Here is an 18,970-nt window from a genome sequence, read left to right as displayed (position 1 = left end):
TATGTCCATATATATATATAACATTTTTTCCCTGATATGAATGCTATTTATACTCATTATTACATATATATTTAGTCCAAATTGTTTTATAATTTAATAAAATGTTTGCATTTATCTTTATTTAAAAAATGCATAAAAGTTATTGTTAATCTTCATTTAAGTGTAAATCATCAAAGAGAGCAATAAATATTGAGATATAATGTTGGGATGTCACGTGAACAATTATGTAAAAAAAAACCACGCTAGGAAAAACCACTTTTTATCTCTTGCCTTTTGTCAGCACATCATAATTTATACGAAATATTTGAAACCATAAAATAAATGTCAAATATGTTCCTCAGTGTATCACAATATAATTATGATATTATATTATACGACTCGCGCCGCTAAAACTATAGAGATATAAGAAATTGTTTCATTCCGCGGCGAAATATTAATTGGATTTTAGTTCATTTCACGTAATATTAAAAAATCAAAATTATCAATATATGAATATACGGGGCTCTGTCGTATTTAAAAAATAAAGATATTCAAATTAAATATATATTTTTAATAAAACGCGCGCGCGCGCGAGAGAGAGAGAGAGAGAAAGAGAGAGAAGATAAAAGAGTTATTTAAAATTTATTATTTTTCTTAGACTTTTTCTTATTTCTCAAATAAGAAACCCTTATGTCTCTTGCACACTGGACGTGGAAACGCTTACCGTACGGCAAAATACGACGCAGTAGTCAATAAGCTTACAGCTCTTAACATGTTCATTGATTACCGCGTCGCATTTTGCCGCGCGGCAAGCGTTTCCGCGTCCAGTGTGCGAGAGCCATTAGTACACACCTTCGTGTTCGTAGATATCTATAATTTTCATGAATAAATGCGACATCTGGAGCGACTCGTAACGCAGCCATCTCCCTCCGAGGTTACCGAGCGAATGTCGAAATGACGTAGTCAACCGCGCTTCTCTCGCTGTTTGCGTTCCCCCTAACTATTCGCGCTCCCCCTCGCTATTCATCGCGCGCCGTTTGGATACTCAATTATTGCGTTTGAAAAATATTCACGGTTTATTCAATTAAATCCTATTTTACATGATTTTGACAAACGGGTATCGTCGTACATTTCGCGCTTTGCTTTGTAGCATCTCTGGCACTAGTTTAATCCTATATTACTTTCGCGGTTCTTTTAATTAGTGGTAATTATTCGCGTGTGTGAGGTATTTTTGTCATTCCAACATTAAGTCTGAATTATTTTATTATATTTTTAAATGATTTATACTTAAACAAAGATTGATAATATTCTATACATCCTTTAACGATACATGCAAAAAAAGTCAGAAGTGTATTTATTTAAAATAATATAGTAATAAAATACTATATAACTCTTTTATACTTTTTATTTAAAATATATACTTTAAATAGTTTTATTTAACCCTTACTACACACCTTAGTTTTGGGTTACGACTCTACAAATCGTCTTATGATGGGATTGATTGAAGGAAAAATGCTTACTTTTCTCGTAGACTTTATTGCGCACACGATTATTCCGCCATTTCCGCCATATATGATCTAAGGGGGGACGCATCGATAGATGCGACGCGAAACGGAGAGACAAGGGACTATTCGGGAATCGGTCGGTAAAAAAGGGATCGGGACGACATGGCGAGGTAAGCCTAGAGCGCATATCCTAAAATCCAGAATACATATCCCAGAACTGGATCTTAGGATATCTTCTCTCATATTTCTCTTTGATGTGACAAATCGTGAAGTCGGTTGACAGAACTAATAATATTTATTTATATATTTAAGAATAGGAAACATTAAAAATAATTATGTGGTTGGCTAAGATATAAAAGAGAAATACAAAGAACAAGCAACTAAAGAACTGTTGGAAGGTTTTAAATTTTAATAACCTACAAAACGATGTCTGCAGAAGAAAATTTTGAACAGGTATTTATTTTTATTTTTCTTACATAAATTTAAATTTCGTTATTATATTTATGAATATAAAAAAATATAATTAAATTCATTATAAATTTATAATATAAACAGAACTGAATATATTGTGAATTTCGTATGAAAACACTTTACTTCAACGTACATTATGTTTTTCTAAGTATTGCTTATAGACGATTAGTTAAAAGAAGTAAATATATATTTTTTTAAAGAAGTCCATTCAGGGAGCTTTATTATTTTGTATAATACAATAATAAGTTCTTGTAAATAATGATTGGAAATCAATTATTTATTCCAATCGTTTTCTCTCGCTATATACTTACACTTGGCTATGTTGACAGTTTGAGGATGAAGAGGCAGAAATTCCAATCGGCGGGACTCTGCCTGGAGGAAGAAAACGGCTATTCTCCAAGGAACTGCGCTGCATGATGTATGGCTTTGGCGATGATCAGAATCCTTATACGGAAAGCGTCGACCTGTTGGAGGATTTGGTTATTGAATTCATAACAGAGATGACACATCGAGCCATGGAGATTGGACGCACAGGACGAGTTCAAGTGGAAGATATTGTATTTTTAGGTAAGAGAATTTTATATTTAGTTCTTTACATGTATTTAATTCAGGTTGAAAAACAATATTCTGAATCCTCCTATGATAAGGAGGATCAGATGCAATCTCCAGCTTTGTCTATTTTACAGAACCCATGCACTGTTTAACAAAGAAGTTTCATGATATATATTATTTACTTCTTTTTGTTATATTGATTAGATGAAATATGAACATCAGAGTTAGATTCAATCCAACTTTTCTGAATAGCTTGAGAATTAACCTTATTATAAAAGGATTAAGTACCTAACTATCTAATGTAAATTATTCTAAGCTTTCTGTTTCTTATAGAAGAGATATTTTTAATATATTATTTTTTCCAGTTTATAATTTATTAATTTGTTTATATTTGCAGTAAGAAAAGATTCCAGGAAATATGCCAGAGTGAAAGATCTTTTAACAATGAACGAGGAACTTAAGAAAGCAAGAAAGGCTTTTGACGAGGTTAAATATGCAGGTACTGTCAAAGATTAAACATACAATTGTAATGTTATATCCATCAACGAATGTAAAATCTGAATGCGTATAAGTTTGTATTAATCTATTTGAATCATATGTTTAATTAAGAGTATCTTTCAAATCAGCATGATCAATTTGCAAGTAGTATTAATGCAGTCTGTTTGGTTACATAATTGCTCCGCATATACATCTTAAGCAAAGCAATTGTTTTTGATTAATTACATTTATTGCTGGGATAACGTCGCTTTAGTTTGCAATAACATTATATAATTGTTTACAGGCAAACACTTGATTACTATCTTTTGTTACAGATAAATAGCAAAATTTTTTTATATTCCAAATATAAACTGTTTAGCTATACAAAAAAGCAGTAGATAGAGTAAATTTTTCAATAAATAAATGATAAAATATTAAAATAATTTTACACTACTGCAAAATATATTAATTTGATAAGAACATAACGAAAAGGAGAAAACACCATTTTCGAAAAGTGTTTTTTATATTATACAACAAACTAAGTTTTTCTTAAGTAGTTGTTCGGAAAATTTTATATATATACTTTATTTGTATACCAATACTTTTAATAAAGTTACATTATATTTCATAGCATAACATACACTGTACGTTTAATACAAATACAACTCTTCGTAAAATATATTTTACTGCTTCATTTTTGTGTCATATTTTACAACAAAATAGTTATTTACTATTATTATCATTTAAATTGCGGACTATGTTTCATCCAAAGATTATATTTTTATTTTAACTTTGTAACATGATTTTTTTGCATGGTTTGGTATGATTCAGCATGTACAGCGTTTGCATGTAGGTTTCCTTTATTTTTTATGTGTGCCGTTATTAGTTACCTACCATTTTACACGAATCAAACGATTCTGCAATTATTTTACAACATCACGAACGGCCTGTTTTGCTGACAGAATAACATCATTGAGTCCTACACCTTGATAAGAAGAACCGCACAGTGCCAGAGGAATATGGTGCGCGGAAATATAATCGTGGATGCGTTTTACACGTGCGTTATGACCCACGACGTGCTGCGGAATACAGTCCTTAAGAACGGCAACGTTGTATGCGACTGGTTCTTCTTCGATTTGTAAGATATTCTTGGTGTGATTAATCGCCGTCGTTAACAATTGTTCCTCCGTTGGATTTGGCCCGAAATATTTCTCGAACCACGCACCTCCCATCATCACCGTCAATACCTAAATCATAGTCATATTTTATACATTAATTTATTATCATTGAAAAATATTTTTTTACATGTTGCATAATTTATAATTTTCATAGTCTTGTATACATAAAAATAAAAGTTATATTGTGGAAATGAAGATTTTGAATCGTACTGTGAGTGAATTAACTAAAAAATAAACAACCATATAGAAATGAGGAGACAGTAAAATTATTTTGAGATATGCATACCGTGGAAGATCCAGGGAATACACAAGAGTCAAAGAGTACACCTAGCAGAGGCAGATTTTCTTTTGGCGGTACGAGGAAGCCGAATGCTTGCAAAGATAATACATCTCCCTGAAATTCAAGATTAACTACTCCGACCGTAACGGTAGGTATCGCTTTCAATTCCGCCGACAGACTGGGATGCTGTTCTTGCAACAGCTCAGCCAAGTCCTTTGCGCATAAGCTCGAGATAACGCGTGAACATTCCTGAAAATCGCCATTAACCGACAGTTCTACGTGATCTGATTTAAATGTAAGTTTTTCACACTTTTTCTCAGTCTGTATCATCACTCCTCGACTCTTTACATAATCGGCTAGTGCCAGAGGTAATTGCTCGAGTCCTCCCTGCAAGCCCCACACCATCCAATGTTCGTTTTGCGCTCTTTTCACCAAGGTCGATGGTTTTGCTGCAAGCTTTTCGTCCACATTATCCTTGTCTTTCGATTTTGAAAACAACTTTTTTAATTGTTTTACTACCAAGCCTTTCACTATAGAGCCGTGTTTCTGTTCTGCCTCAAACAGTGATTTGAGTAGAAAATTGACGCTTATCTCGCGTGCGTCTCCCGCACAGATTCCGCAGATTATAGGGCTGATCAAGTTATCCGCAATATCCTGGCCCAGTCTCCTCTGAACGAAGCTATGAATGCTCTCGTCCTCCTTAGATACTTTAGGAGCCCTCAAGTCCGTCCATATGCGGTTTATCAAGGGACGATCTAGCAACGAGGCTGTCTTGAAGATACCTTTTAAGGTATTTGGTAGAACATGCAATGCCTCATCCATGTAAACCAATCGATTCTTTGCCACAGGATGGTGCAGATTGGCATGAATTAATTTGTCATTTAATTGCAGATCTTCTACCAAATTGAGAGTGTTTTTTCCAGCTAAACCAAATGTTCTTACAGTTCTTGGTCCTTGCTCGAAAATCGCTCCACTTGGTGAGCTTCTGCTACATATCCACCCACCCAAACGACTAGAAGCCTCCAGTAAAACGATGGACGAAAGTCTTGCATCGTTAACAGCGTAATACGCTGCTGACAGGCCTGATATCCCACCTCCTAGTATTACTGTCATTTCAGTACTTCAATAGTCTAATAACCCTGATAATATTATTAATACAATAAAATCAGCAGTCAGCACAATATTAGATGATTAACAATAAATAGAACTTTACAGTATTTCATTATACATATACATATTTATATGTAAATATTTATTATTATTGTATAAAATAAACAACTTTGTTCACAAATAAAATAAATTCGTGCTAAATCATCTGTAGGATAATGATTTATTTATAGAAAAATAACGACGTAATACGCGATATACAATTTGAATATTTTAATATTATAATTTTATTTGACGCGTCTTATAGAAGTGTTATTGAAAAAATAACAAAACCAACGATAAAATAATTAATTTTTATAAGGCTTTTAAAAATGTGCTCTAGAGACAATAACTAAGGTTATGTTTCACAAGCAGAAACACGTGCAAGATGCGAAGTCTCTCTGTTTAGCTGTATTTTTGTGCTTCTTATCTTTTTTCTTCAAACTTTCTATTTGCGCTCCTTTTGAATTAAATTTCTAAATGAAATACAATTGTTTTCTCTCAAATAAAACATTCTATAAAAAATCACAGCAACAATACATATAAGATTTGTGGGACTGCCAGTGACTGCAGCCTGCAGCGCATTTGATTCAATCTTGATTTAGTATCGAATATTTCCAGATACAAATTTTATTTATTTGTGCATCGTGTCTCGCAGTTGCGTGACACTCCGAATAAACAAGAAAAATAAGAGTGAAAAATATTGAAAGAAATATCAGTTTATACGACAAAAAATGTAATAGAATATCTCTCATTTGAGAGGGGAAAAACCGTTATTAATAAACTCATACAAGTTTATTAAGTTTTGTGCTAAATAATCGATTGATACGATCTCTATATAGATTCTATTATATTCTTCTTCTGTTAATATAATTTTAAATAAAAACGTTTTATGAATTATATATTTAAATAATACTTTTTCAATGTAATAATTTAATATCCTATCTTTTCATATTTAATATTCTAAAAAATTTCGAGAAAAATGGATTCTTTTCCGGTAGTTTCAATTTCCCGGGAATATAACAACACTAATTCCAATAATCAATTAATCACGACGCATGAGTTGTACCTAGACGCGCAAAGTCACACGACGTCGTAAGTCATTGGACGTCGTCGACGTCGAGCATGCTACATGCACTCGGACGAGCGGGGATTGGTGGTTTCTGGAATCGACTGACGTCGCCGCGTCGCCCATAACCCATTTCGTGAGATGTTGCAACAATAGGGTGAACAAACGTGAACAAACGCTAGTAAAGCAAACTCTGCAAGTCTGCATTCTATAGCACAGTGTGCATAGAGTGTAACGGGTGTGAGCTTTAGGATCGTTCCTCGCGACAGAGTTGTCGCAGTCGTCGCAGATCGACGATCGACCTCGTTTTCTCGGAATCTTGCCGATACTTCCCGCGCGCCGACCTTTAACTGGCCCTGAAACGAGTCGAGCCGAATTGCTCCGAATATTCTCGTCGCACGTTATCCGAGGACACAGTGTACACGATATTCTCGTTGATTCTCGTGTGATTTGAGTTGGTCGACAAAAAGAACGAGAACGGCAAGAACGGAGACGACGAGGACAAGGACGAGAGGTGCGAGATGCACCAGCGTTAATCGACGGAAAGGTCGCGTTTTGGGTCGATGAGACCGAACGACGGGAAAGGTAGCAGAATCAGGCATGCAGAACAGCGACAGCGAGAAGACGCGCACCGCCACGGATCGCGACGACGAGGCGTCGAATAGCGACGGCGCCGTCGAGGAAGTCGTCGGAGATCGCGACGATGAGGCGCCGAGTCACGACGGCGCTGAGGAGACCTCCGCGGATCGCGAGAGTGACGATCCGAATCGTGGCGAGGGCACCGTCGCGGAACGCGACGACGAGGACCCGAATCGCGACACCGAACAAGCCGCTGGCGTTACCGGCACGGATCGCGATGATAGGGATCGCAAGGATACGCGAAAATCCGTGTCGAAGGGAGACTGTGTTTGGACCATGTATCTCCCGTCTACCTCGGGGAAGGAGACGTTGGCCGTTTCAAATAATAATTACGGCTGCGAACACTACAAGCGAAAATCCAAATTCGTGGTAAGTTCGAGGATGACCTGATGTTTTGTGACATCTTCAAATAGATCCATCAGGTGTTTATTTAGAAAAACTAATAATTTAGCTCTTAATAAATATTAAAGAAATAGTCTTATATTGAATTTTACTCGCACTACACTGGATTAGTACACATAAAAAAAGGCTGCTTTATATAAAATATTCAAATGCAGTGTACATAATATAATCAACTTTGATAATGGAACATGATACATGAATTTGCTATTAAAAAAAGTCTAAAATTGGCTTTTATTGTAAAATAAGATATAAAGTATTTTTTACTATAATTTTTTTAAGAAAAGAATATTCTAATTTAAATGTTATTTAAATAAATAGAATTCAAATGTCGAGAGAGTATCTCTATTTTGATTTACGATTATTAACGACTAATCTTGAGAACCTCATATTTTTATTTTCTTTTTATATATAAATTCTTATGTAAATAATGAGTAATAATAATGAAAAATGTATGTTTTGTTTCTTAATGAATTGATCTTTTCTTTCCATATCTAATCTTATTACAGACTCCATGTTGCAATAAGGTGTATACCTGTCGGTTTTGTCACGACGAGCAGGAGGCACACACAGTGAATAGAAAAGAAGTTACAGAATTGATATGCGTTCTTTGCGACACTCGTCAACCTGTTCAAGCTACTTGTCAGAATTGTCATTGTCAATTTGGCAAATACACATGCTTAGAGTGCAATCTTTTTGATGACGAGGATAAGAATCAGTATCATTGCGACGGATGCGGAATATGTAGAGTTGGTGGTCGTGACAAATTCTTTCATTGTGCTAAATGCAACATGTGCTTGCCCATCCAGTTACAAAACGGGCATACGGTAAGAATATAATAACGCAAAATGCATGTTTGTGTTCAAAACACGCAGAATAATAATTGAACGCTATTATTCATATTATTGCAGTTATTATATAAACGTCAAATAAATTTGTTTTGCAGTGCATAGAAAATGTATCGCATTCCAATTGTCCCGTGTGTCTGGAAGACATTCACACGAGTCGCATACCATGTCACATTCCCGATTGTGGACACCTGCTTCACCGTATGTGTTTTGAGGAATTATTGAACTCGGGACATTACGCTTGTCCGTCCTGTCAAGTGTCACTCTTAGACATGACAGATTTGTGGAAATATCTGGATGCGGAAGTGTCGCTGACACCAATGCCGGAGGAATATAACGACTGTAAAACCGATATCTTATGTAAAGACTGCCACGAGGTTAAATCTACTTCTTCATACATATATCCCAAATGTTGAGGCGTGGAAAATGATTAAGAGATATTAATAGCAAGATACCTGTTATTTTAGGAATCTACGGTAAAGTTTCACATCGTCGGGTTGAAGTGCTTAAACTGTGGTAGCTACAATACCTGTAGGATAAAAGGTTCCCCTTGTTCAGGTGACAATCAATAGCTAATCGATTATTTTACACCCATGGACGATTATGTGAATTTTCAATAATTTTGCACAGATCCCGATGCCCTGAACGAAGCAGCTGGTATTACAGAAGAGAAAGAAGGATCGTAAAACCAAAGTTCGGAATATTATCCGAAATTATCCAACGATCGTGGAAGGAATATACTATAGTAGTAATGATAGGAGAGTATTTGTATTTTAGAATTTTATCTTTATTTCTTTTTTTTTTTGTAGCAAATTGCACTTTTTTGCCTTTGTAGTACTTTTCGATCGAGAATAGTATTTTTTGTTTAACCGAAGTTAACATAGTAAAAATTAAATATCTATTAAATGTGTGTGACCACTAATATTATCAAAACTAATGCATAATATGCTTTCGATGAATGATTTTATGACACGCTGTAGCACAATCACAGAGGTTCAGTATGATTTTGTCATAACATAATTATATTATTAACACAAAAATATTTCTACAAAATGGCTTGTTTATTAAACTACAATTGGAAGCAACAATTGATGAAGCGGTCAACATGAGAATATTTTGCAAATAATCCATTTTTGCGCACATTATGTTTACGAAAAGGTCGATTTTTATGTTTTTATTGTTTTTATCTTATATAGACAGGATATTCCAGAATTATCGCGCAATATTTCAGGTATATTTGATAAATTCGTAATCGAGTTTTGTAACAAAAATATGTTGATATATTTCATTTTGTTGTAATTTTCAATTTTCAATAAATATTTTTGTAATTAAAGCTATACATTCCTTCTTGCAGCTTAAAAGTAGCTGTGATTACTGCACATTCCTAGGAAAAAAATTGAATTCCAAATTGCTCCAAAATTATCGATGAAAATTCTGCGCGATAGATATTTGAATATTCTGCATATTTTTTACGTCTGATTACATTTATTTTCAAAATAGCAACTGCATTAGTTAACTACTAATTACGCCTAAGAAAATAATTGTGAAATGGCACGTGTGTGCGTGTGTATGTATGTATGTTGTGTGTGTTGAGAGATGGAAAAAATAATTTGAAACATCCTCAAATTTTTCATATTAGACAGTATAGCACGGTGTCACCCTATCGTGAGTAAAATTACATACTGTGCATATATAACGTTGCTACATTAGTTTTTCATAAATACCTACAAAATCTTATCATTGACAGTGAATAATAATTCATATATACCTCCTTATTATATTAAAATATATGAACTGGCCTAATTGATTGTATTTTGACAGCACGTTACACATAAGTCGACCATGTAGAAATAAGAGTTAAACCTGATAAATTTCCGTTCGTAAATCGCTTGGAAGTTTCTAGCTTTCCTTACACATTCTATTTTATTTAGGAAAAGATCTCATTTAGTCGTAATCTAGTCGTAGAAGATTGAGCATATATTACTGCTCATATTACGATTTTTCTCGTAAGTGTGAATGTTTTGTATAAATAGCCGCATTTAACAGAGAAAGCAGTTTTACAATTGTAAAATTCTTTAATATATTTGATTTATATAATTTTACTCGAAATATATAATACATATAACGTATACTATACTATATCGAGTAAAACTTTCCTCGGAGAGGACGTTTTGAAATGTAGCCTTAGATTCAGTGAAGAACTAAGCAAAACCAATTATATTAAAAAATTTTACAACAGTTGTAAAGCTGCTTTATCTGCTGAACGCAGTCATTGAATTCACTGGGTGGCACACACTACTGCAACAAAATATATCAATGTAGTAAATATAATTAGAGAAAAGTACTTTTCGTTGAATAATGCTAGGATATTACGTATATACCAATGCATTTTGATGTGCATATATTGAAATCGCATTTCTCCCAAGAGAAGCATTTCTCTAGCAGCTAATATAATATTCACCTTTAAATCTATGTAATCTGTTTTAGTATAATTGTACACATATGATATCTAGGTGGAATACTCGAACAATCATGGCATTAATTATGAATTTTACTATCTTATCATGTTTGATAAAAAATAATTTCTAATTACCAAATAATTGCTGTCAAGTATAGCTCATATACTTTATGATAAACGGTAACTAAGCGGTCTAAAAACATTCGGTAAGCATGACGGTTTTGTCTAAAGCTAAGATTTGATAAAGTTTCATGTTATTATTTCAAATCCTGAAGGTCAAATATCATTGAAAATGCAATTTTTCGAAATTTAAGCAAATCGATACCGGTGGCTTCAACTTTATCATTCCATTTATCGCATTTTAGTGAATATTAGTGATATTTTAACGACATTTTTAGTGATATTTTAGTGATATTACAGTGATATGTTTAATAAATATTGAGCGGTCTTTAAAAATTTGTAGATTTTTTAAATATAAATGTTAAATATAAAAATTAAACATACTTGGATGCAGAAATGTGGAATATTTTTTTAGGCTGCTCGATATTGTTATATTATGTTTTATTGTTATAATTCCATACATTAGCAATTGATAATTGTCATATTCATTAATGTTTTTCATTTATTATACATATACATATATGTGTATATATATATATATATATGTTTTCAGGAATGATATTAATGAATGCTATGATAATTATATTTAATTGTATAATATTGCTGTTCCATTAAAACAACTTTATTAATGTTAAATGTTTACCTGTTTAGGATCTATCAACAGGTTAAAGACAACATCTTACGTTTGTGTCTAATCAGCATTAGAAAAACTTTGTGACACAGAACGATATACGTAGATTCTATTGTGATTATTATCACGATTTTATTATTCACTTGTAAATTAAATATGAATTACAAAGGCTCTTTGTACATAATGGTTGCAATAATTATTTTGTTTTATATTATGTATAATATACTACTGTGTATCAAATAAATCAGTTATAATTTTATTCTTTCCCGTATAAAAGATAGAAAGAAAAAGAGAGGATGATAAGAAGCGATACTTGTGTATGAAAAACGCGTGTTTTAAAAAAAGTATAAATAATTTTTGTAGATATCCGCGTTTATTCGATCTTTCAGGTATCTACATTAAAATTTCATGATGAAGAAATGGAAGCAGGATTGCCATTTTAATGCGGATTTTGTTCTATGAAGGAATGATTTCTGTCTGACAGATATCTCCCAGAAATCGCCTCTGGATGGTAAACACAATGTCACGAAATAAATAGCGATGCTTAATTATTGCCTAATAAGTTTGACTCATTTTTCCTCCGGTTTTACCAGATATGCAGACTGAAATCATTCTCTCACGGAGAGAACGGGACGGAGTTAATAGGAAAAATTGTAAATAAAATTACAAAATTATATATAGTATCCTACTTCTTATTACCCAAAATGTGGACGCGAAAGATCTATTATTGTATTCGTGTGTTACACCTTGATGAGAACGGCGCAACAGATAAAAGTCGATAAAGTGCAACAACTCCGCAATCCCAGATGGAAATTCGGTTGCACTGTGGCTTTCATATATGTTACGTGTAAGCGAATTCAACAAATTGCACTCGACGCGTCCAAAATTACCGACGGTATCTACAACGACGCATAACTTCGTACAACGACGAGAATCATTTTAACCCTACAATGCGCACACGGGTTAAATTTATATAGAATCTAATCTCTTTATCTTTTACACAGAACTAATTTCATTCACATTTTCAGTACTCTTTCGATAGTACATACCTATTGAGAAGTAGATCCAGAAATCCATCTTGAAAAAGGAAACTATAGCATATATAAAATTGGAGATATATACATATTATATATATATGTATATATATCCAGTATTATACATATATGCTACAGTTGTATGTATATATAAATACATATACATACATATGTCATATATACATATAAATATATAGTATGATATATATGTATCTCATGAAATATATATTATATACGTATGCTATATATATTTGTATGTATGTAATGAACATATGATCTATTAATGTATTTACAGTTTATATTTATATATTATATACATATAAACTGTACTTATAAATATCTCCAAAAAGCAACCACAAAATATAGAACAATCTTACAAAGCGACATAATGTTTAGATTTTGCAAATCGTGAAACAGCTACTTCTTTACTCTACCTTATACTTTTTTGTTATGTACATAGTTAGTTTTTTCACAGGGAGAGGTAAAATAATTTACTTTTCCTAGCGCCCTCTAATTCCGAGAAGAAATCATGAATCATTCAATTTTTGTCGAAACGAGTACGTGATTGGAAACGCAATTTTAAAAAAAAAAAAAAAGGATATTCCAGAGACAGAGGAAGGTATCCATTTCCATTAGATTTCCACGCCTAATTCAGTCACTACCCAGAATCTCCTCGAAAGAGTAATATTTATTTCCGCTATGTTTTCTTCAAAGTATCCTCTTTGTTACCCAGCGCAGTGTAGAGTTAATCCACGCACATCGAGGTCAACCGATCGAATTCGTCGCTTAATTTACCTCTCGAATTCATAGCGCGTGAAATAACTGATCGTGCATTCCTGAAACGGAACGGCCCTATAACTTCATCTACGACTAGTTTAATAACATTCTTTTGTACCACAAAGTGCGACCGAGCGCCGGTATTCATCTTTTCACATTCCTTTTCCTTTTTTTTTCTTCAAAAATTCAAAGAACGTGGGCGCAACGGCAGGTATCCATGATTGCTTAGAAAGCGTCGAGCGGCGCGAGTCATCTCAAGCTGGTCCCGGGTACGACCGCACGCCACCGTTACCCATTGTGCTTCCAATTGTGCCTACAAACAAGAGGAAAGAAGTCTTTCAATAATTGCAAATTTAACACGCGCCAGCAATGCATTTGTAATAACAATTGGTCATATTGACCATATTGTAATGTAAGACTTATTTGATTTTTAAGAAAATATTCTTCTTAACTGCGTAAGCAATCACAGGTATAATACTCTCTCTCTTTTACAGATATAATATAATATTTATACAATATTAGATAGAATTATAGTTAGTTGTAATTTTAGCTAAATTGATTCTTCTAAATTAGATCTTGAAACTTGATTATGAATTAACGTTCGTAGGTATAAGAAATTGTGTAAAAAAAAGGACAGTGTTAAATAAAAAACTCACCTTGGTGCGTTTTACCGGCCTGGAAGGCAGAGGGCTGAAGATACAATAAGGACTGTCGAATGCGTCAAACGTGATTGCTCTCTTGGCATTCGGCTTCCGTTGTTGTACGGACGTAAAGTCGTGAGGAGTCTGGAAAGGATAGACACACTAGCTACAGCCGGCAAATAAGAGATGTTCTTAGAAAAAATAGAATTAGCTGTATATTTCGAAAAGTGAATTTGAAGGTACGAGAAGGGAAGAAACGACTTAAGATTGCAAGTAATTGACTAAAAGAGACAGATGAATCTTAAATGAGACAGATCGAAATTCATATTTTTCGAGAATTAAAGGATTGTGATGTGACATTTTATTGTATTCTCTTTTTGTGTTCAACATCTTTTCTGGAGAAAAAGAAAGAAAGAGAAGACTGCCCATAACTAGTGGAATGACTAGGCTCTTAGGTGAGGACTTAAAGGACGATTCTGGGCAAGGATTTTTGTTTGTATACTACTCCCTGTCTATGAGCTCAAGATTTTATCGGAATCGAACATCCTCTCAAATTATGTGAAATCATAATTTAAGAACCTCTCAATTACTTTCTCACTTTTCTACTGAATTTTATATTACAAGAAAAATAGAAGAGATCTATCTAAATTTTGTTTTGAATAAGGAAAAAAAACCTCGAGGAAGAAGGGTAAGAAAAATCGTAATACTTTATTCCAATAAGAACAAATGTCAAAATAAAAAAAAAAAGACTAGGCCTTCACATTTTAGATACGCGCCGTGCAACTAGAATTATTCTATCCAGCATAAATATCTTTGGATTGGGAAAAGATTGAGGTACTTTGGTACGCTAGGCCAGGCCTGTATAAGGAAAACGTCAGTTAGTGTATGCAATTTATTAGTTAGTGTATGCAATTAACATGCGACAACTCAATATATCATTAAAAAAAAAAGAAGAAAACAAGTACAAATAAATAATATAAAAATATTTACACAAATTATTTTATATATAAATATTAATATTAATAAAAATATTTAAAAACACTTTCTGCTCGTGCAGGGCTACATCTAGGAGTTGTTTTAAAGGACGAAGATTTGGCATGGATATGTCAACATATTCAAAATGACAAAATTTGTATAGGATCGATTGTATAATCCCTTCCCATGCTAATGTCGCATATTTTGCAAGCAATGTTATTAATACATATATTAGTCATTCGCGATTTATTATTAGAATCCATTCTCAGCAAAATTAATAAGACTGAAGCAAACAAAAACGAAACAAGATCGGTCATCTGCCGATTATATTTACAAGCTTACAACGAAATAATGAATAATTTAATTCTTCGAGTAAAAAAAAGTTGTAAGTGACCATAATTTTGGTAAGACCAACAACTGTATATATTATAAAGGTATGTGCATAAATAAATTTCAATGCTTTTTTTTTCATTTATATTGGTCACGATGAGTAACATAAACGTTTTCTCTCATTTTACGATGGATAAATTAATCTTTATAGTTTTAAAATAATAAAATTAATAGTAATAATTAAATAAACATAAATAATTAACGGCCAAGGTCTTGTGGCATTGGTACAAGTTTCAATAAATAGATCGAATGTTAGTTTATGTATAGTATTATACCTAAAATTAACAAGAATGATAATCTTTGGATTGGGCAATATTAAGCGACAAAAGGAATAAGCAGTAGAAGAAAAAATTCAGATTTATATCTTCTGCGCTAATTGGATTTTGTCTTCAAATAATGAATAAGAAGCGTTAAATAAATGAGATGTATGAAGATACAGACAAAAATTTAAGTACAAAGACATACAGCGTTGAAAGAAAAGTTAGAAGGCCGGCTAGCGTGTCTAAGGACGATTGGTACGAGAATAATACCAGGATAAGGCGGGTTGATTATGAATTTGATTTTGAGTACGTTGTTCTACCTTTGTGGGACTGGTTCCTGTCGTCAAAAAGCTATCTTCTAGTGCCATAGATGCAGGTGAGAACAATGTAGAAGCTTCCAAACTTTTACTCTATGATACAAAAAATAAATATACATTATCATCCGTCTGTATCACATTTCTCGAACTTTTAAGTGCATTCAAGAAACATGACAATTACAGTATCATTAACTTGCCTATTGCAGATGAAGTTGTGATTGATGTATATTTCTGGATTTATTTAATCAAAAGCATTTCGTAAAAGCTAATCACTTGTAACATTTGTGTTCATTGAATTCAATGGTAACGTGTAATTCCGTGATTGACTGATAATCAGCGTACGAATCCAACCATCAAAATTATCAATATTATTCCAATGGTAATGAGGGAATCTGACGATAAATATTAGCATCAATATTTTAACGTTATAGATTCCCTTGCAGGAATAAATTTATAATATATTATTAATAATTTTGAAAGACAAGCTATGCATCAATGAACACAAAATTACAAGTGATTTGTCTCAAGTAATTATCTGAGTAACATACTGGTGTTTCCACAAGGAAACTAATTTCGGAGTTATCCTGAGATGCCCAAGCTTGAGAAAGGGCCTTCCTCGCGCGTTTTCCTCCTGGTGCACTATTCTCTTTACCGCGCCTTCGTATCATACTACTGTAGCCCGAGTCTTGGTCCTGAATCGTACTCGTTCCAGCCTCGTTCTCGGTCTCTTGCTTTATTATTTCGGTCAATGCATCTAGACGACTAGGAGTAGCGGGCAACTGTGCCGCTCCGGTTCGTCGCTCGAGCTCAGCCAAAGCGTTTTTAAATGGGGTTGGTGTTCTTGGTGTATTACCGTCTGTAAAAAATTACAGTAGAAAGCGATCCTAGAAAAACCTTATATTTATAAAAATATCGTGCTTATAAGTGTTATCTGAGTAGAGATTTCGTGGGCTGTAAAAGATTATGATTCGCGAATTTACAATTCATTTGAAACTCGTAGTGACATACAAGAAAATTCTATGGAAGATTTGCCATTGAGGATTTACCGTTTTGACTTCTTCGGAAACCGGTAGGCTGCGGAGTCGTGAGCGGGCCGGGACTGCTTCCTTTGGGCGTACTTGCGCGCGGCCACGTCTCCGACGGACTCAGACTGTTCAGGAATTGCGAAGGACTGAATGGAAGTTGCTTGATAGGAGTCGAAGGAGTGATGTTTCCCGTTTGCATCTGTTGGCTCGTTACGATGTAATCCGACTGATTCCCACTGTCGGAGACGTCTATCCTCTGCAGCAAACTGTGCGCGTTTCTACGTCTACGTAATATAGGCGGAGGGCTACTCTTCTTATCCACGTGCTGCTCGGGTATATCCTCCAAATCTGGCATCGGCATCAGTTTTATCTCAGAGCTCTTCGAACCAGATGTTTCGTTTTGTATTTGTTGCAAGTTGAAATATCTGCGTAAAAAAAAGAAGAAAATTGAAAATTGCCCAGAGATATACATGATGGTCATTCGTTTCAAAGACGATATACTTAGATAATGACGAAACTGTCTCGGCTTTCGCTCGTGAAGATCCTCTCTTTAACGGAGACGCGCACTTTTCATTGCCGTGTGTATGCCTGTTTAGTTCCAGAGCGTTCTGGTATCCCGCCGTAGCATGGTGTTCCCAATTTCTGACCCAATCCAGATGCTCGAGATTCTGCGAGGAGCTACCCGCTGTTACTGTCGAACTGCTAGTCGAGGCAGTTTTCATCTGATTCTGATCATCTTCCAGAAGAAGCGTATCCGTTACAATAGTACCCTGTGTATTTTTTCTCTTGCCTCTGCCTAAATACAGTAAGTTGCGTTTATTTCGCCATGTTCTATCAAATCCAGCAGGCATTATGAACACAATCATTACATACAGTTCAATGACAAAGAACATATTTTATATTTATCACAATAAAATTTATATCCTTACTGCATCAAAATTATATTATTGCATCAAAATTTACCATGGTAAACAATACCTTTGGTCGCAATTCTTCCTTCTTCACCTTCATATTTTCTTCTCATCGTACTATTCCAATGATTTTTAATGGCATTGTCAGTCCTACCCGGTAAGAGCTTAGCGATTTTTGCCCATTGATTGCCGACTCTACGATGGGCATCAACGATTATTTTGTCTTCAGCCTCCGTCCATGCAGTTTTCTTTATCTCCGGATTCAAATGATTGTGCCATCGTTCTCGGCACTGTTTGCCAATCCGACCTTTAAGATGTCGCGCTATTAACGTCCACTTTTTCGGACCATACTTTCGTACAAGTTCTACCACTTTTTCATCTTCCTGTAAAATAGAAGAGTTTATAAAATATAATAAAGAAATGTGTAGCGAGATATATACAGGGTGTTTCCAAATTAAATGGCAAAACTTCGGGAGCGTGTAGAGGAGTAAAAAACTAAGAAAAAAAGTCCTATAGACATATGCTCGTTTTTGCTCCGTTTCAGAGAAATCGAAAAAAAATGTTTACATTTCTTGCCATATCTAGCACCGACATATTTGATTACATTTTCCACTTTCTGTTATGAATTTGTCAGTCGCTCTTTGAAAGCCTTTAACAGTAGATGAATTTTGTCTTTTGCAATATGCCGCGTACGTATTCTAATAGTGAATATGCTGATATGGTTTTTGTATACGGTTTCTGCAACGGTAATGCTTTAAAGGCGGTGCGAGAATATGCACGACGATTTCCAAACAGAAGAGTGCCAAACCGAAGAGTGTTTATGTTGACATTTAATAGATTGCGAGAGACTGGAACATTTTCAATTCGACAAGAAAACAACCGATTTCA

The 18,970-nt window shown here is 34.0% G+C and overlaps 4 protein-coding genes across 8 annotated transcripts in view; 2 read left to right on the top strand and 2 right to left on the bottom strand.

The window, feature by feature from the left end:
- The first annotated feature begins 1,693 nt into the window (after window positions 1-1,693).
- Window positions 1,694-4,016, top strand: Taf13 (TATA-box binding protein associated factor 13). 2 transcript variants are annotated; one of them, XM_018456268.1, is made up of 4 exons: window positions 1,694-1,937; window positions 2,285-2,522; window positions 2,905-3,006; window positions 3,947-4,016. In XM_018456268.1, exons 1-4 carry the CDS (start codon window positions 1,911-1,913, stop codon window positions 3,949-3,951), a joined length of 372 nt encoding a protein of 123 aa, XP_018311770.1. In that variant the 5' UTR covers window positions 1,694-1,910; the 3' UTR covers window positions 3,952-4,016. The 2 variants fall into 2 exon arrangements, with proteins under 2 accessions (XP_018311770.1, XP_018311769.1); XM_018456267.1 differs by lacking the exon at window positions 3,947-4,016 and having other exon boundaries at window positions 2,905-3,355.
- Window positions 3,741-5,644, bottom strand: Ppox (protoporphyrinogen oxidase). Its single transcript, XM_018456265.1, has 2 exons — window positions 4,449-5,644; window positions 3,741-4,231 (listed from the first exon to the last, which is right to left on the bottom strand). Exons 1-2 carry the CDS (start codon window positions 5,553-5,555, stop codon window positions 3,908-3,910), a joined length of 1,431 nt encoding a protein of 476 aa, XP_018311767.1. The 5' UTR covers window positions 5,556-5,644; the 3' UTR covers window positions 3,741-3,907.
- A 1,115-nt stretch (window positions 5,645-6,759) lies between these two features.
- Window positions 6,760-9,800, top strand: Rchy1 (Ring finger and CHY zinc finger domain containing 1). The gene is made up of 5 exons (XM_018456269.1): window positions 6,760-7,665; window positions 8,205-8,522; window positions 8,642-8,920; window positions 9,011-9,101; window positions 9,174-9,800. Exons 1-5 carry the CDS (start codon window positions 7,258-7,260, stop codon window positions 9,227-9,229), a joined length of 1,152 nt encoding a protein of 383 aa, XP_018311771.1. The 5' UTR covers window positions 6,760-7,257; the 3' UTR covers window positions 9,230-9,800.
- Window positions 9,801-13,375: 3,575 nt separating this feature from the next.
- Window positions 13,376-18,970, bottom strand: part of Myb (proto-oncogene like protein Myb) — a 37,145-nt gene continuing 31,550 nt past the window's right edge. For 2 of the 4 annotated variants that reach the window (XM_018456328.1, XM_018456326.1), the window contains exons 4-10: window positions 18,135-18,465; window positions 17,673-17,967; window positions 17,193-17,596; window positions 16,695-17,002; window positions 16,150-16,239; window positions 14,220-14,348; window positions 13,376-13,876 (exon numbers count right to left, since the gene is read on the bottom strand). In XM_018456328.1, the coding sequence (XP_018311830.1) occupies window positions 13,742-13,876; window positions 14,220-14,348; window positions 16,150-16,239; window positions 16,695-17,002; window positions 17,193-17,596; window positions 17,673-17,967; window positions 18,135-18,465 (1,692 nt within the window). In that variant the 3' untranslated portion in view covers window positions 13,376-13,741. Of the gene's footprint in view, window positions 13,877-14,219; window positions 15,063-16,149; window positions 16,240-16,694; window positions 17,003-17,192; window positions 17,597-17,672; window positions 17,968-18,134; window positions 18,466-18,970 lie in introns of those variants that run through there. The other 2 variants (XM_018456327.1, XM_018456329.1) reach the window with 2 other exon arrangements.

This window comes from Mycetomoellerius zeteki, unplaced genomic scaffold, assembly GCF_001594055.1.
Source record: "Mycetomoellerius zeteki isolate Tzet28-1 unplaced genomic scaffold, Tzet1.0 scaffold565, whole genome shotgun sequence".
NCBI lineage: Eukaryota > Metazoa > Arthropoda > Insecta > Hymenoptera > Formicidae > Mycetomoellerius > Mycetomoellerius zeteki.
The sequence above is the reverse complement of the archived record's forward strand: the minus strand, read 5'-3'. Positions and strand labels throughout refer to the sequence as shown.

Excerpts from the sequence above, each read along its gene's own strand:
- Rchy1 (XM_018456269.1), top strand. The coding sequence starts at position 7,258 with ATGCAGAACAGCGACAGCGAGAAGACGCGCACCGCCACGGATCGCGAC. Across the intron at positions 7,666-8,204 it reads AGCGAAAATCCAAATTCGTG|ACTCCATGTTGCAATAAGGT; the intron begins GTAAGTTCGAGG and ends ATCTTATTACAG. Across the intron at positions 8,921-9,010 it reads TATGTAAAGACTGCCACGAG|GAATCTACGGTAAAGTTTCA; the intron begins GTTAAATCTACT and ends CTGTTATTTTAG.
- Taf13 (XM_018456267.1), top strand. The coding sequence starts at position 1,911 with ATGTCTGCAGAAGAAAATTTTGAACAG. Across the intron at positions 1,938-2,284 it reads CAGAAGAAAATTTTGAACAG|TTTGAGGATGAAGAGGCAGA; the intron begins GTATTTATTTTT and ends CTATGTTGACAG. Across the intron at positions 2,523-2,904 it reads GGAAGATATTGTATTTTTAG|TAAGAAAAGATTCCAGGAAA; the intron begins GTAAGAGAATTT and ends TTATATTTGCAG.
- Ppox (XM_018456265.1), bottom strand. The coding sequence starts at position 5,555 with ATGACAGTAATACTAGGAGGTGGGATATCAGGCCTGTCAGCAGCGTAT. Across the intron at positions 4,232-4,448 it reads TATTCCCTGGATCTTCCACG|GTATTGACGGTGATGATGGG; the intron begins GTATGCATATCT and ends ACTATGATTTAG.